Source organism: Microcaecilia unicolor, chromosome 7 (assembly GCF_901765095.1).
Source record: "Microcaecilia unicolor chromosome 7, aMicUni1.1, whole genome shotgun sequence".
NCBI classification, from domain to species: Eukaryota; Metazoa; Chordata; class Amphibia; order Gymnophiona; family Siphonopidae; genus Microcaecilia; species Microcaecilia unicolor.
In genome coordinates this window covers 244,703,036-244,719,715 of record NC_044037.1, presented here as the reverse complement: position 1 = coordinate 244,719,715, position 16,680 = coordinate 244,703,036, and the positions used below count along the sequence as shown (strand labels likewise).

The following is a 16,680-nucleotide window of genomic DNA, read 5'->3' as shown; positions in this document are numbered from 1 at the left end:
AAAAATGTATTTTGAAAAAATTTCATTATTTGATACTTGAAATTTATTTTGGAAAAATGTGGGTTTCTATCTTGTAATAATTGAACAAAATTTTTATTTTTCACCTCTTGCTGACTTTATATCAAGATACGCAGCCTGTTGCTCTTTTGGATCACCTCATTTAGAGGGTGTAAGCCGCTGTAGTGTTTTTAGCTCACTGTAGAAATCAGCTGGTGGTAAACACCGAGAAGCCCATTATATTCCAATTGATATCTAGGCATTTACCGCCAGCTGATTTCTACTAAGAGCTAAAAACGCTACTGAGGCTTAGTAAAAGACCCCCTTTGAAAATTACATATAATCAAGTAATTATTAGAAAAATCACACACTTCTCAAAACATACATTTCAGTAAATGAATGCAATCGACAAAGGAAATTGTACACCTTGTAGCCTACAAGAGAATCTAATAGCAAATTTAGGGGTGCATAAACACAAGGCAATATATGCAAAACAAGAGCCAGTCACATTAACAAACATAGGGGGTCATTTACTAATGGTTGTCACACCCATAATCTGCTACAGAACCATTTCATAAAAAGAGCTCATGGTACGGATGTACACAAGTATATCATCAAATATTTCCTAATTTTCATTGTGTTTTGTTTGTCATTTTGTTTTAATTTTTTAAAAATGCACAGAACTTTTTAATGCACACAAATTGATTGAATGCAAATTAATTTTTAGCTCAATATGCATTAATTAAATTTTTGAACATACTAAAGGCCATATTTACTAAAACTTAGTATAAGCTTAGCACAAGCTAATTTTTGTCAGTACACGCTAAAATTACTTAGGGTGAACTAATAAACCCAATGTGCACTAACAAATGCACATCTCTAGCCCATGGAGTGATAAAGGTTGAGCATTGCTGCTTTATAGTGATAGTATTCCTTTGTGATTTTGAAAAGTACATTGTTTTTTTTCTAACTTAAATTTGGGAATTTAGATTTGACTCAAGTTCTTTGGTTCTTATAGGTAAATATGCCATGCGGGACCTTGTGAACAGGCTTCCTGGAGGAAATGGCACAAGCATATTATCTGATGACACTGTGGCTGCAATCTGCTGTGCTCTGCATGAGGTCACCAGTAAAAACATGGAAAATGCCAAAGCACTAGCTGACACAGGAGGGATAGAAAAGCTGGTGAATATAACAAAAGGAAAGGGTGACAGGCAAGTGTACAGTTAGAATACCAGTTTGAAAGGGTGCTGTAACAACTTTTTCTGCAGATGTTAAATTTGTTGCTTTATTCTTTGTTTGCCCTGGATAATAAGCAAAGCAATTTCCTGTAGTTGTCTGCAACATATTGTACTGGTTAGAGAAGCTGTTTGACAATTGATTTCTGTTGGGAATGATTTTTTTAAAACATTTACCCAGCTATATATTAGTTTACTCAGGTAGAAGGGCTGTCTGAAATTTCCCCCTCTTTATGCACTTAAAAGTATGCTCATTCTTTTACCCACAGTTGCTTAGATGAGTGGAGGAAAATGTATGGAGATTCGATATTCAAATGTAGGTGTACTCAATACTATGGACAAAGAATGCAGAAAAAGCAGGTGTAAGCCTCCGCAGACAGGGGAGGGAAAGAGAGTGTATACACATATGAACTGGTGCAAAGCTCACAGGTAAATGTGAGCAGTGTGAAAATTGCCCATTTTCTGCTTTTATTTTCACAAGATACTGTACTTATTTGTATACTTATGGCCCAGAGATGTAGAAAGCTGTTAATTGCACCGATTAAAAACCCACTTGTTGGACAAAATAGTAACAATTTTCTGTTTGTCTATCAACATCCTGTTTGCTTTTTTGGCATAAGATTTCAGCGTATTGTCTGCAATAACATTAGATCTTTTTCTAGAGTGCTAACTCGTAAGGTGGACCCTAGCTTCAGTTAACTATGATTTGGACACATTAAATTTCATCTGCCATCTGGATGCCCAATTTCCTAAGATCTCCCTGCAATTTTTCACAGTCTGCATGTGTTAACTTTCAATAGTTTTGTGTTACCATAAATTTAATCACCTCCGTTGTCATTCCAATTTCCAGATCATTTATAAATGTTAAATAGCACCGGTACCAGTACAGATCCCTGTGGCACTCCACTATTCAGCCTCCTCCATTGGGAAAAATGGCCATTTAATTCTACCCTTTGATTTCTGTCCAATAACCAATTCCTAATCCACAGCAGAACATTGCCTCCTATCCCATGACTCTCTAATTTTCTCAGGAGTCTCTCTGACTTTCTGAACATCTAGATAGACTACATCAACTGGCTCACCTTTATTGATGTGTTTATTCATGCCTTTAAACAAATGAAGCAAATTGGTGAGGCGAGACTTCCCTTGGCTGTATCCATGCTGATTCTGTCCAATTAAAACATGTCTATATATGTTTCCACTATTTTGCCCTGCGCTGACATCAGGCTTACCTGTCTGTCATTTCCCAGATCAGCCTTGGAACCCTTTTTAAAAATCGATGCTAAATTGGCCACCCTCCAATCTTCAGTTACTATGGATGATTTTAACAACAGGTTACGGATCACTAACAGATCAGCAATTTCATGTTTTGAGTTCTTTCAGTACCCTAGGGTGTGTGCCATCCAGTCCAGGTGATTTACTCTTTAATTTGTCAATTTGGCTTATTTCTGGTACAGAGAGTTCTTGCATCATCTTGTACTATGCCTTGCATTCCACTAAGGATTAGATCTAAAATAGCTCCCCCTTATCAGTTCCTGGACCAGTTGCTCCAAGAAGCAGTTATTTATTGTTTCTAGGAATTTTACCTCCCTAGCACTCCCTGATCTATGAAAACCAAACATGTAGGACCTCATCTGTCTCTATCCAAGTGCTCTTATAGTCCATATCATCCGTTGTCAGTGGTCTTTAGACTACACAGGAAAACAAGAAGAGGGTTAACCAGACATGCCACAGGGAATGCCATCCAACTGCCTAACATAAGATGCTTAGGCTGTCGAGCACTGCTTACCAATCTACTGTATGATACTGGCCAGAATAACGGAGGCAGTAGCACTCTGCTGCCCTAATTTGCAGACCTGCTGCTTCAAGAGATCACTTGGACTGCAGTGAGTTAGAATCTGTTTAAAGGAGAATGGTCCCAGTAGACCACAAAATAGCACCCACCCTCAGGTATCACAGAACTATAGCTCTTTACATTTGCATCATAAAAGTAACTAATTCTGAGATGCCTACTAATAAAATCACCTCACCACTGCCCATCTGGTCACCACCAAGTATGCAGGAACAACTTGTAACTGGAAAGAATAAGGGTAACAGCAGAAACCTAGCATTTCTTTTAGCTGCATCTAATTTCAGCATTCAGTGCCACAAAGAAAGCAAGGTAAAATGTTATCTAAAAGAAGTCTACTTTGCTTATACTGAGGCTGCCATAATAAAATAATACTTGTGAATGATGAACCTCTGTGTATTGTGAATGGGCTCTGCCTTCTGCCCCTACCCTGACATTACCCTCTTTACCGTGAAACTTACAACTGGTTTAAGCCAACATTGTACCTTCTCAAAGATGATCAGCCTAGCCAGGTGACTGTGCATCATTCCCGTGGCGATGTCTAAATGCCTTGTGGACAGAGTGTAATCATCTTCAGCGCTCTTGGACCAGACCATTCTTCTTCTTTCCAATGAGGGAGTTGATTACACCTAGTAGACCTGGATTAAAGCTTTCCAAGTACCAGGGTCAGTGGATCTGAGCTGCAAATCCCATGCCTCAAAGCACCAAAAATCCACAGTTATTTCAGGGCTAGGACAATGCCCTCATTGCGTTTGCTGTTAGAACCAGTTTCTAAAACCAGACCATGTGCAACAAACAGAGAATCCACAATCTCATTCTTAACCCCTGGGAAATGATTGCCATGGCTACATGTTCAGCTGCAAGTACCTTAAGACAAATTCCTTCAGGAGCACAGACAAAAGTACTGCATTTTTATGGATGTAACTTGCACAAATTGTGTGCCTGTGTGTTAAGAAAAAAATCCTCATATGACGCTTGCATTTTATCTGTAAACTATGGCTTCTGCAGTCCTCATTGAATCCTGTATCTCTCCCCTTTTCCTTCTTCTCCCCACCTCCCAAACCTTCACTGCAGTCATAAGTACATAAGTATTACCATACTGGGAAAGACCAAAGGTCCATCAAGCCCAGCATCCTGTTTCCAGCAGTGGCCAATCCAGGTCACAAATACCTGGCAAGATCCCCAAAAAGTACAAAACATTTTATACTGCTTATCCCAGAAATAGCGGATTTTCCCCACGTCCATTTAATAATGGTCTACGGACTTTTCCTTTAGGAAGCCGTCCAAACCTTTTTTAAAATCTGCTAAGCTAACTGCTTTTACCACATTCTCTGGCAACGAATTCCAGAGTTTAATTACACGTTGAGTGACGAAAACTTTTCTCCGATTCGTTTTAAATTTACTACATTGTAGCTTCATCACATGCCCCCTAGTCCTAGTATTTTTGGAAAGCGTAAACAGAGGCTTCACATCTACCCGTTCAACTCCACTCATTATTTTATATACCTCTATCATATCTCCTCTCAGCCGCCTTTTCTTCAAGCTGAAGAGCGCTAGCCACTTTAGCCTTTCCTCATAGGGAAAGTCCTTTTGGCTATACATATTGTTGTTAGGATATGGCTCACACCTTTTCTAGTCTGGAGGGCTTACAATTTAAGTTCATCCCTGAGGTAGTGGAAAGTTAAATGAGTTGCCTTAGGTCACAAGAGGTTCTGAGCCCACTGCTCTAACCTTTAGGCAGCTACTCCAGCTCTTATGAACTCCAGAAGAATGCTTTCTTTGGCATGGTACAGGTACTCTGGTGACTGTCCTCAGTACATTTGAGAGACTGGTTTCATGTGCAGCATAACCCTGGCTTAGGAGTGAGGTTCAAAACCAATATTTTCTTTGCTACAAATGATTCCACCAATTCTGGTCTTACTGAGTCTCTATTGCTGAATTGTTAAAGGGAATCCAAATTAGGCAGAAATCTGCTAAAGATCTGCAGTTAGCAACATAGACATAGTATGCGCAAAACTAACTTCCATAAGGAGATAATATTCCCAGGAGCATACATCCCCAGTAATTCATTATGCAAAAATTGCATATAGTTTAAAAACATCAGTTGAAGAATATTTTCGTTTGTTTGATAATTTCACGGAAAAGGTATTACTGCCAGAGCTTGATTTAATTAAGGAATTTGAGTTAGATTTTCAGTTCTCTTTTGATCAAGCCTATGGCAATAGATCCAATATGTATGAAGAGTACAGAGGGAGTACAAGCCGTTCTTTTAGAACACAATAACAACTGTATTTTCTCTAGCTGTGGAAACCAAATGCTGTATCTTATTGGAGCTGACTGTGCCATATCATGCAAGGAAGTAATCACATTCTTTGGAACTATCTAGCAAATGTACAGTCTTTTTCAGTACTCCTTGAAGGTGGGAGATTTTGAATAAGTATAGGCTTGTTTCACTTCACAATATGTCATCAGCCAAATGGTCGGCATGAATTTATGGGTTGAACTGTTTTCTATCAGTTGCTGCAACCGATTCCACCAATTCTGGTCTTACTGAGTCTCAATTGCTGAATTGTTAAAGGGAATCCAAATTAGGCAGAAATCTGCTAAAGATCTGCAGTTAGCAACATAGTTGCAAGAAAAATGCTTTTCAACCCCAAAGCGATGCCTCCAATTCCCGCTATTTGCAGGACCCTAGTAGAAGCACACTGTACCCATCAGATTAAATAGATTCCTCTTATGGTTCATTGCCCCTTATTTCATGCTACAAAATACACATTGTATTCTTGGGGAGCCTCAAGTTTCCCCTGTCTTTGACCAGGGTCTTCTCTTAGCCTGATGCTGGAATAGAATATTTTTCCCATTCTGAACTTGTTCTTACTTGACATAATCCTTGCGGGGCACCAGTTTCTGTACTGACAGATCCACATCCTAGAACCCAGCCTCATGCAGAGCCTCTTGAATGTGCAGTGTATGTCTGCTGCTAATGGTAAACTTCGTAGCAAAGGGATAGAGCCAGCAGTACCTAATAATTTCTGAACAAAGCTTCTCAGTCATGACTTTCATGTCTTGCTGCTTGATCAGTCATGGGTGATGTATCTGAAAATATCTGTTTTGTGTTTTTTTTCTTGCCCTCGCCTTAACAGTGATCAGTTCTTTGGTCATACAGTGGTGGAAGCAGGTGACTATCTCTCAGGAGATCTGGCCTATGGAAGAATCTGTGGATCTGTTCCAATCTTATTTTGGTGTCTACAGGCTGTTTCCCCACTGCTGAAGTGGCTTCAGAAATTCTAAGAACTACATCTTTTACAGTCCACAAAATTGTCAGACGCTCCGCTATCAGAATGTTCTAGGGCAGCAATTTGTTCTAGAGCAGGCAACTCCTGTGCAAGTACTTCAACTCGTATTTCAGTTTTGTTCAAACACATACCCACCTCCAACCTGTTCGTTCTTATATCTACTGCAAGCTTCAACTTGGCTTGGACCATAGCAATATCACCTTTGGTATCCCTTAGCCACTCCTGCAGCTCACCGAGTGTGATTTGAGTTTAGATCAGAAGCTGACAGTGGAGATCTCTATTCCCGCTTGTCAGCTATACACCTCGTGGCCATGTTGGGGCTCCCACAAAGATATGAAAACTCCTGCAAATATGCCAGTTGTTTTTCTTGGCAGTCAACTCATGATTGGTCAGTGACTCTCCAGTCAGTGAGGCCCTGTGCGGATTCAGCAGTGTGTTCAGCTCAAACGGCTATTTGAGCTGGCGATGTCACTTCACCGATATATATTTTTTTTATCGCATTCCAAGACTGGGTCCTCCTAATTTGTACTGACCCAGGCCTCTGTGATTCTCTGAAAGGCCTTGATCCTGGAGCTGTTTCTCAGCTGTGTCACACCTGCTTCCTCCACAGGAGTAAAAGACTAGCCTAATGGTTAAAGCAGTGGGCTGAGAACTAGGGAAGCCTGGTTCAAATCCAGCTGCACTCCTTGTAACTTTGGACCATTTGCTCAACTGTCCTTTGCTGCAGGTATAAAACTTAGTTTATAAGCCTCTAGTAACTGGAAAATACATACTGTATCTGAATGTAACTTCCCTTGAATTACTGAGAAAAGGCATGAGCTAAATCCAAATCCCTTTCCTTTTCCTACAGAGGCATTGATGTTTTGGTTACCCACTTTGAGCAGAACAAAAGGTGTGTGCCTGCAAATACCATTCCCCAGCCCCCTTTTCGCAGATGTTGGAACCCCAGAGCTTACTGTCCAGCCCAAGGAGGTTCAGCCCTATCCTCCTCAGTGATAACCTCTAACCAGTTTCATCACACTTTAAGTACTTAGACATGTGAGTTATGGAGTTAGTACTCTTTAGTGCCTGTTCCCTTTGCTTTGTTATGACTGTTTTGCACAGAGATGTCTTACACCATGTGTACATGCAGTGGGCCAGGATAACTGCTTCGGAATGCTGGGGCATTGTTGCTGAAAGAGAGTAGGCCAGCAGACTAGAACTGATGGGCCGATGATCAGAAGCAAACGCAGGTGCTAGAGGCTTAGCGCCATATTAGCGCTTGCATTTGCTTACGCCCCATGATCAGAGCCCCCAAGCACATGAAACAACGTTCTTGTGTGCTCTGAATGCAACTAACATGCAAATGCATGCAAAACAGGGCTCTTAGCACAAGTAGTAAATGTATTCCTCCCCAATGATCAGCGAGCAGAATGCCAAATATTGATGCGCTGTCCGTTTCAAACCCTGTGCCAGCTCAGAGCTGACATTAGGGTTTGCAGACCATTGGGGAGGAATGGTGAGCCCCCCATTCCCCCCAATGCAGCAGCCCCCCCCCCCCCCCCCCCCCACAAGAGCAGGAGAAACTCCCTTGTATGGTGTGAAGACCGCCTGGGCAGGGCTGGGCACTGCCATTTTTGAGGCAGCGCCGATGGAAGAGGAAGGAGGCCGCCTCCCTCCTCCAACGAAGGTAGGGGGTGAGGAAGAGGACCAGTAGATCGCCAGGTCAAGGAGGGTTGACTTGCGGCCCACTGGGCCACCAGGGCTCTATTTGAGGGGACGCTAGAGGGAGTTAAGGGGGTTGGTGACCCACCGGCTCTCCAGCCACCCCTGAACTTGTGTTGGGGGGGGGGGTCGGGCCCCATGTCGCTTGGCTGGGGTGGGGGGTACTAGGCCACCAGAGCCATGCTGTTTGGGGTCTATGGACCCATTGACCTCCAGCCCCAGTGTTTGACAGGTCTACGCTTTTGACAGCCCAGACCTATCAAACAAGTGTGGGAGGATTGTGCCTGAGCACATGATCAGGCACAATCCTCCCGCACTTTACCCTAGGATCAGAGATAATAGCGTGCTTAAATTTGCATGCTATTATCTCTGATCATAGGGGCGGTAAAGCCCCGCGCTGTTCCAACGCTGTTTGGAACAGGGCGGGGCTTTCAATCATCTGTCCATTAGTAAGGAAGACCTGAGTTGAACAGAGAATCACAGCAACAGTGTAGCAGACAAAAGGCTAAGGCACTGCCCTGCCCCTCCCCTCCCTAAAAGCCCTACTTGCTGCTTTTCAACAAACATATCCATGCATCTTGCAGCTGATTAAAGGTGGCGTGGCCCAATCAAAGGACCATGCACAGCAGTTGCAGGGAACAACATAACATGCCCAGAGGGAGGATTCCATAAAGAGCTGTGTTGACCATGAAGTTGTAAAGAGGACATGTCCCACAATCTAAGCTAGTTGGTAAGTGATGCAGGCCGTCGGGGGTACAGACTTCCTCTTACATGCCAAGCCCATGCACTTGGTAGTATCAGAATTTTTCTATGGCTTGAAGAGAATGAAAAAGCCTTACTCGGATTAGTTATTCTTTTTCCTCCTTTTTAAGACTGAGTAAACTAGTTCATTACTCTCTCTTCCTCCATAGATCATCACTAAAAGTGGTTAAAGCAGCAGCCCAAGTATTGAATATGTTATGGCAATATCGAGACCTCCGTAGCATTTACAAAAAGGTAATCAAAAAATTAGCTTTCACAGTTCATAATGATTTGAAATGACATTCACTAATGTTAAATCCTCTATTTTGATGAAAATGTATCTGATACACATTTGTTTGTTTCCTCCACACAGGATGGTTGGAATCAGAGTCACTTTATTACACCAGTATCAACATTGGAGCGGGATAGATTCAAATCACATCCATCCTTGTCTACAGCCAATCAACAAATGTCACCAGTCCTTCAATCAGGTCAATTAATAGCTTGTAAATAGTGTTAAATTGAATTTAAATAGACCAGATATTTAACTGTGCATCAGATCTACAGTTATATGCAAAGATTTAAGCACCCCTCATCAAATTGCATCTACCCATGAGTCCCTAAGTGAGACACCTCTGCATGGTACCAGGGCCGCCAAGAGACTAGGCCGGGCCAAGGCCGCCCCGCCTCCGCCCCCCCCCCCCCCCCAATCGTTCCCCCTGCCGCTGCAGTCCGCGGTCTCACCTGCCTGCCTCCACGGCTCCGGGCCCCCTGGGTTCAAGGCGGCAGTCGCAGATCGCCTCTCTTCTGGCCTTCCCTCCCTGTGTCCCGCCCTCGTCTGATGTAACTTCTGGTTTCCGCAAGGGCGGGACACCGGAGGGAAGGCCCGAAGGTGTGACTACCGCTTCGAATGCAGGGAGCCCGGAGCCGAGGAGGCAGGCAGGTGAGACCAGGAACTGCAGCGCCGGTGGCCTGACCCCGGTGCCGGGCCCTCCCCCTTGGAGACCCGGGGAATTTTGTCCCCCCCTGCCCACCCCCCCACCCCCTCTCAGCGGCCCTGCATGGTACATGACATCTTTTTGCAATTTTTAGTGCCAATTGCTATTTACTGATTTTACCAGATTAAAAATATTTTTTAAAAGCAAATATTGCGTGTACAAAGGTTTGCCCAAATTCAGAGGCTAGGTAATACAAATACCATAGGAAGAAGACAGAAGTATTACCACTCAAGTCCAGAAATTATATGAAAAGATCCTTATTAAACCCCGACATGGCTACACCCTTAGGCTATGTCAGGGGTACAGTTACGTAGCCTCTTGGCATCCTTGTTCAGGGTTTACTGTGCCTCTGTTATACACAGATGAGCTTTGGACTTTTCCACTAGAATCTTCTTTTAGCCCATGCCCTTCTCATAGGGAATTCTTATCATTATACACCAGTGGGATCCTGTAACTACTAACAAGTCAAGAGACAAAGTTTGCAGTAAGAGATCTTACTGCAAACTTCCATTATTCTCAAAGATCCCATCAATAATCCCATCAGTAAACATCCAGCTTTGCTAATTCCAGTTTTATTATAGCAGATATATGTTTTACAATTCACAGAAAATACATGATGTCTTAGTAAGATGTGTTTAGGTTTCATTCTGTGTATGGTGTTGGTATCTACTAGAAACTGTTTTTCATCAGCCTGGATATATAACCTACCAGCTCTGAACAACACATGTTTTCTCCAGCTGTCAGCATGCGCATTTCTTTCAAGTGACAATCATAGTTTAAGCATAGAAGTAGAGTATAGAAGCAGATAGTTTTTTCTAACAGACTTCTTGGAGCGAAATATGAAAGTATATATAGCAGGAGATTGTGAAGCACAGTATAGAATAGTAGATTACCAATTTATGACATTAAAATAAGCAAATGATTTCATTTAAGTTAAACTTCAAATTTCAAACTGCACCTCCGTAGGAATACAGCTTTAGCTAGTAGGAAGCTCACTTCCTTTTTTTGCAGCTTAATTATGATTCACACACATCCTGCTAAACTTGAACACAGTGGTTTTTGTGACAAGAGAATCCAAGGTAAGACATGTTATCTTGAAAGTTAGCTTCTCTCTATCACCTGATATCCATCCTTCAGCACAACTTCCCAAGAATAAACCTAATAAGAATATGATTTTAAACTGATAACTTAATAGGCTTTTTAAAGAACATTCTTTTGCCAATTTATAGTGTGTATCAGCTAATTGTCCATACCTACCACCTTGCTATTCTAAATTTCTCTTTCTATATACATATAGAAAAATGTAGGCAGATAAAGACCATATGGCTTTCCAGTCTGCCCATTCATGTCATCTACTCTCCCTATCACTCCCTTAGAGGTCCTATGTTCTTGAATTCAGATACTGTTTGTCTCCACCACTTCCACCGGGAGGCCATTCCTCAAATTCACTACCCTCCCCGTGAAGAAGTATTTCCTCGGGTTATTGTCTTCTGTAATCCTGCTCCCAGCTCTTCAGCTGTGAACACAGAACAGAAATATTTGTTAAGCAATTCTGCTTTTTCTTTATCAGCTTCTACATATTCCTCCCCTTCACCTTTGAATCTCACAATGCCACTTCACTTCCTCCTATCAGTAACATTTCTAAAAATGTCTCCCCCTCCCTCCACCACTTTACTGTATTGACTATTTTTTTCTTCCATTTGCCTCTTTTTTTCCTGATTACTCTACCAGTAGTATACACTTGGAATAATTTCCCTTACACCATGTAGTGATTATGTCTGCTTTTCTTCACTTAGGGGTTCACTGGAATACACAGTTTGACCAGGTGGTGCCTAACTTTTACATACAACTGTACATTTACTAACATAAGACCAGAAATATAAAACTGAAAATATGCAGCTGAGAGAACCAGTTCTGAAGCTTAATTTATTTTCAGTTTGACAAGCTTCTTTGGTCCTGAGAGCCTGACTTTTCTTCCTCTGCCTCACACCTACCTTTGCAGTGAGAATATGTGAATTGGCTTCAAGAAAAGCAGGCATTAATATTAAGATATCCTAGAATAGTTGGAGAAGTACACAAAATAGGTTGGGCTTTTATTGAGTTAGTGTCCAAGCATTAAAGTTGTAGATTCCCCCATGTATGGGCAGTTCATAGACACATACAGAAATCTCCATTTTCATCGGAACCACCAACAGAATTTCACACACTTGAATCCCTTTAGCCTTCTGCAATCTAACATTTAATTCTCACACTTTTATCTTGGAGTTCAGGCAAGCAGTAAGAATTACTACACCGATATGTTTTCAGCATGAGGACTGCATTTGCCTCCAACTCCCAACATGGTACTGACCATAATTTACTCATAAAATAATCCAGCATGAAGGTCAGTATTATAAGTGTCTGGAATGTCTTAAGATAAAATTGTGCTAACAAAAACTTCACGCTTCAAATATTTTATCTAAAGTACGTAAAATGCTGAGGGCTAATTTTCACTGAGGATCTGAAAATGCTAGAAAGAGTGCTGATAGCATGGTGTGTTTGTTTTTTATAAACTGACACCACCTCCCTTGAAGTAGTTGGGGTTTCCTGTTATAAATGCAAAATGGAAGAACATACATATATTATGTATTTTATTTTGGGAGCATTTTAATACTCTGCCTACTGGCTCAAATGTTTGTTTCAATGGCTTATGATTTCTATAGAAACATTTTTTAATTTATTTTTATAAATTAATAAGCACTTGTTCCAGCAGACTTGCGACTATTGTCCATTTAATACACACACCCTCAATCATGTCCCAGTGTTGCAGTCCACAGAGGTCCATAAGTACATAAGTGTTGTCATACTGGGACAGACCGAAGGTCCATCAAGCCCACTATCCTGTTTCCAACAGTGGCCAATCCAGGTCACAAGTGCCTAGCAAGATCCCAAAACAGTACAATACATTTTATGCTGCCAATCCTAGAAATAAGCAGTGGATTTTCCCAAGTCTATTTTAATAATGGCTTATGGACATCTCTTTTAGGAAGCTATCCAATTTTAAACCCTGCTAAGCTAACTGCTTTTACCACATTCTCTGGCAACGGATTCCAAAGTTTAATTACATATTGAGTGAAGAAATATTTTCTCCGATTTGTTTTAAATTTACTACTCTGTAGCATCATTGCATGACCACTACTCCTAGTATTTTTAGAGAGAGTAAACAAGCGATTCACATCCACCCGTTCCACTCCACGCATTATTTTATATAGTTCTGTTATATCTCCCCTCAGCCGTCTTTTCTCTAAGCTGAAGAGCCCTAGCTGTTTCAGGCTTTCCTCATAGGGAAGCCATCCTATCCCTTTTATCATTTTCATTGCCCTTCTCTCTACCTTTACTAATTCCACTATATCTTTTTTGAGATGCGGTGACCAGAATTGCACACAGTATGCAAAGGCATTATAACATCCTCATTTTTATTTTCCATTCTTTTCCTAATAATACCTAACATTCTATTTGCTTTCTTTGCTGCCGCAGCACACGGAGCAGAGGGTTTCAAAGTATCGTCAACGATGACTCCTAGATCCTTTTCCTGGTCGGTGACTCCTAACACGGAACCTTGCATCCACGTAGCTATAGTTCAGGTTCCTCCTTACCACGTGGATCACTTTGCAGTTGCTCACATAAAACAACATCTGCCATTTGGATTCCCAGTCTCGTAAGGTTATCTTGCAATTTTTCACAATCCTCTTGTGATTTAATAACTTTGTGTAGTCTGCAAATTTAATTACCTCACTAGTTATTCCCATAGCTAGATCATCCTATATAATAATTCTCACCTCCAACGTTCTAATCGTCTTGCTGACTGAGACCATGGATCCTTGGTCTGCTAGGCTTCGTAGATCAGGCTGACGTCAGAGCCGGAGGAGGAGGGGCGAAAGGGGCAGAGCACAGGGGCGGAGGCGGAGTTTCAACGACAACACAATCCAAGGCAGGCTGGAATCAGCAGGCAAGGGAGATACAGATTGGCCAGCCAGCCGGAGGAGGTGGAGCCAGGACGCAAGTGGCCAAACCGGGGCATCGGAGGAGTGGCAAGAGTTGCCGGGCCCCGCGCCCAGAAGAGAAGCGCTATCCTTGGAGCACCGGCACTGCCAAAATGGCTGACGCTCCAAACTGCAGCAGTGAGAAAGGGAAGAGGAGGAGGAGGGCCCCTGGCACACACACACAGTCTCTCTCTCACAGACACACTTGCACCTAGTCTCTCTCTGTCACACACACACACTCGCATAGTCTCTCTCTCTCTCTCTCTCTCTCTCTCTCACACACAGTCACTCTCACACACACTCTCTCAAACATACACACTCCGAGGAAAACTTTGCTAGTGCCCGTTTCATTTGTGTCAGAAACGGGCCTTTTTTACTAGTTTATAACTATGTTAAAAAGCAGTGGTCCCAACACAGACCCCTGCAGAACCACACTTCTCCATTGAGAATACTGACCATGTAACCCTAATCTCTATTTCTATCTTTTAACCAGTTTTTAATCCACAATAGAACACTACCCCCTATCCCTTGACGCTCCAATTTCCTCTGGAGTCTTTCATGAAGTATTTTGTCAAATGCCTTTTGAAAATCTAGATACACAATATTGACCGGCTCACCTTTATCTACATGTTTGTTCACCCCTTCAAAGAAATGTAGTAGATTAGTGAGGCAAGATTTCCCTTCACTAAATCCATGTTGGCATTGTCTCATTATTCCATGCTTTTGAATATGCTCTGTAATTTTGTTCTTTATAATAGTCTCTACTATTTTGCCCAGCACTGACGTCAGGCTCGCCGGTCTGTAATTTCTTGGATCACCTCTGCAACCCTTTTTAGAAATCTGCGTTACATTGGCCACCCTTCAATTTTCCAGTACCATGCTTGATTTTAAACATAAATTACATATTACTAACAGTAGTTCTGCAAGTTCATTTTTCAATTCTATCAATAGTCTGGGATGTATACCATCCAATCCTGGTGATTTGCTACTCTTCAATTTGTCAAATTGCCCCATTACATCTTCCAGGTTTACAGAGATTTGATTCAGTTTCTCTGACTCATCAGCGTTGAATGCCATTTCTGGCACCAGTATTTTTCCCACATCTTCATCAGTGAAGACTGAAGCAAAGAAGTCATCTAATCTCTCCGCAATGGCCTTGTGTCTTTCCTGAGTGCCCTTTTTTTATCCCTCAGTCATCTAGTTGTCCAACCGATTCTTTTGCCAGCTTCTTGCTTTTAATATACCTAAAAAAAATTTTACTATGCATTTTTGCCTCTAGCGCAGTCTTCTTTTCAAAGTCTCCCTTTGCCTTCCTTATCAGCGCTTTGCATGTCTTCTAAGGAATACATATTGAGATTTTTGTCTGTCCCCATATGCTTTATGATGAAGACCACTGACCATTTTAGTAGTTGCTCTCTGGACAGACTCTATCCTGTTTATTTCTTTTTGAAGGTGCAGTCTGTAGAATTGTACACAATATTCTAAATGAGGTCTCACCAGGGTCTTTAAATACAAGGGGCATCATCCACCTCCATTTACTAATGGACATTCCTCTTTTTATACACCAAGCATCCTTCTAGTTTCATATTTTGTGGTCCTTGTCCCAAAACTGTTACCTGCATTTTTGCGTAAATATGTTATGTGGAGGGGGGGGGGGGGGGGGATCCTGAGAAGGTCAAAAATGAAGAGGTGCATCGTTCATGGTCCAGTGAAGGTCCAGTCCAGTTTTACCTAGAAGTCCAAAGAGCAGGCCAGAAACTGCTGGGCCAGAAAATAAAACTGCTATTAGAATTGTGTGGCAGTTTTGAGTTTTATAACAAATAGCCAAGATGCAGTCTGAGCTAAGAGAAACAAATGCTTCTTCCAGCATCTCTCTGATATTGCTGTGCCATACCACTCACACGTTGCCCATACGAGTGCTGTGCAAAAATTAACTGTGACTAAAGAATAGGATTCCACACAATCCCATGACAGAGAGGTAGTTTGCTTCTCACCGCCTCTCTTGTCTATGGCTTGGCTTGCACACTATGGCAGATCTCTAGACTGTTACAGCTGCCCTGCCCTGTACCTGCATTCTGTGCACAAGGCTCAACATCACTACTCTGCATACTAATCACATGAGAAATGACTGTCCAGGGTTCTTGGCTCCCTTACTCTGGATTACCTAGTGATCGACATCTATTATTACTTCTCTGTAGTAACTTCCATAGTGCAGTGCAGTCATAACCTATAAAAATGGAGGTGCAAGGGAATTGAGAGAGGGAAGATACAGGCAAATCGGGGAAAGAAAGAGGAGAGGAAGTGAGCAACATGGGTTTTTGCCTCATCCATTGGCGTTCCTAGGGGGGCTGACACCCGGGGCGGATTGCCGATGTGTCCCGCCCCCCGGGTGCAGCGTGACCCCCGCCTCGTGAAAGGAACCCCCCCCCCCCCCCCCCCGCGAAAGAACCCCGCCCGGGTGCATGCCACTGGGGGGTGCCGCGCGCAAGCCGTCTGTTCGTTCATTCCAAGTGGAATGAACGACGGACAGGTGCGCGCGACCACCCCCCCCCCCCCCAGCGGCATGCACCTGGGCGGAACCGCCCCCACCTAGGAACGCCACGGCCTCAACTCCTTCTCTCACTAGTGTGGGGATCTTTGCCAGCTGCAGCACACACTTGGTGACACCATTAGTCCCACACCTGTGACATGATAATATTATGGACAGATACAAATTGATCCCATAATGTCTTTTACATGGCTTTTAAAAAGTCATATACTTGGGTCATGCAAAAGATCTTATTTCCTGTTGAGTAGAAATCTGCTACCATGGTTTTGAGACCCCAAATAAGAATC

The 16,680-nt window shown here is 42.4% G+C and overlaps 1 protein-coding gene across 1 annotated transcript in view; it reads left to right on the top strand.

Moving 5' to 3' along the window:
• Positions 1-16,680, top strand: part of PKP4 (plakophilin 4) — a gene marked incomplete in the record, with an annotated part of 553,440 nt that overhangs the window by 419,607 nt on the left and 117,153 nt on the right. Inside the window, 3 exon segments of the mRNA XM_030210570.1 lie at positions 1,016-1,211; positions 8,996-9,080; positions 9,199-9,311. Of these exon segments, the coding sequence (XP_030066430.1) occupies positions 1,016-1,211; positions 8,996-9,080; positions 9,199-9,311 (394 nt within the window).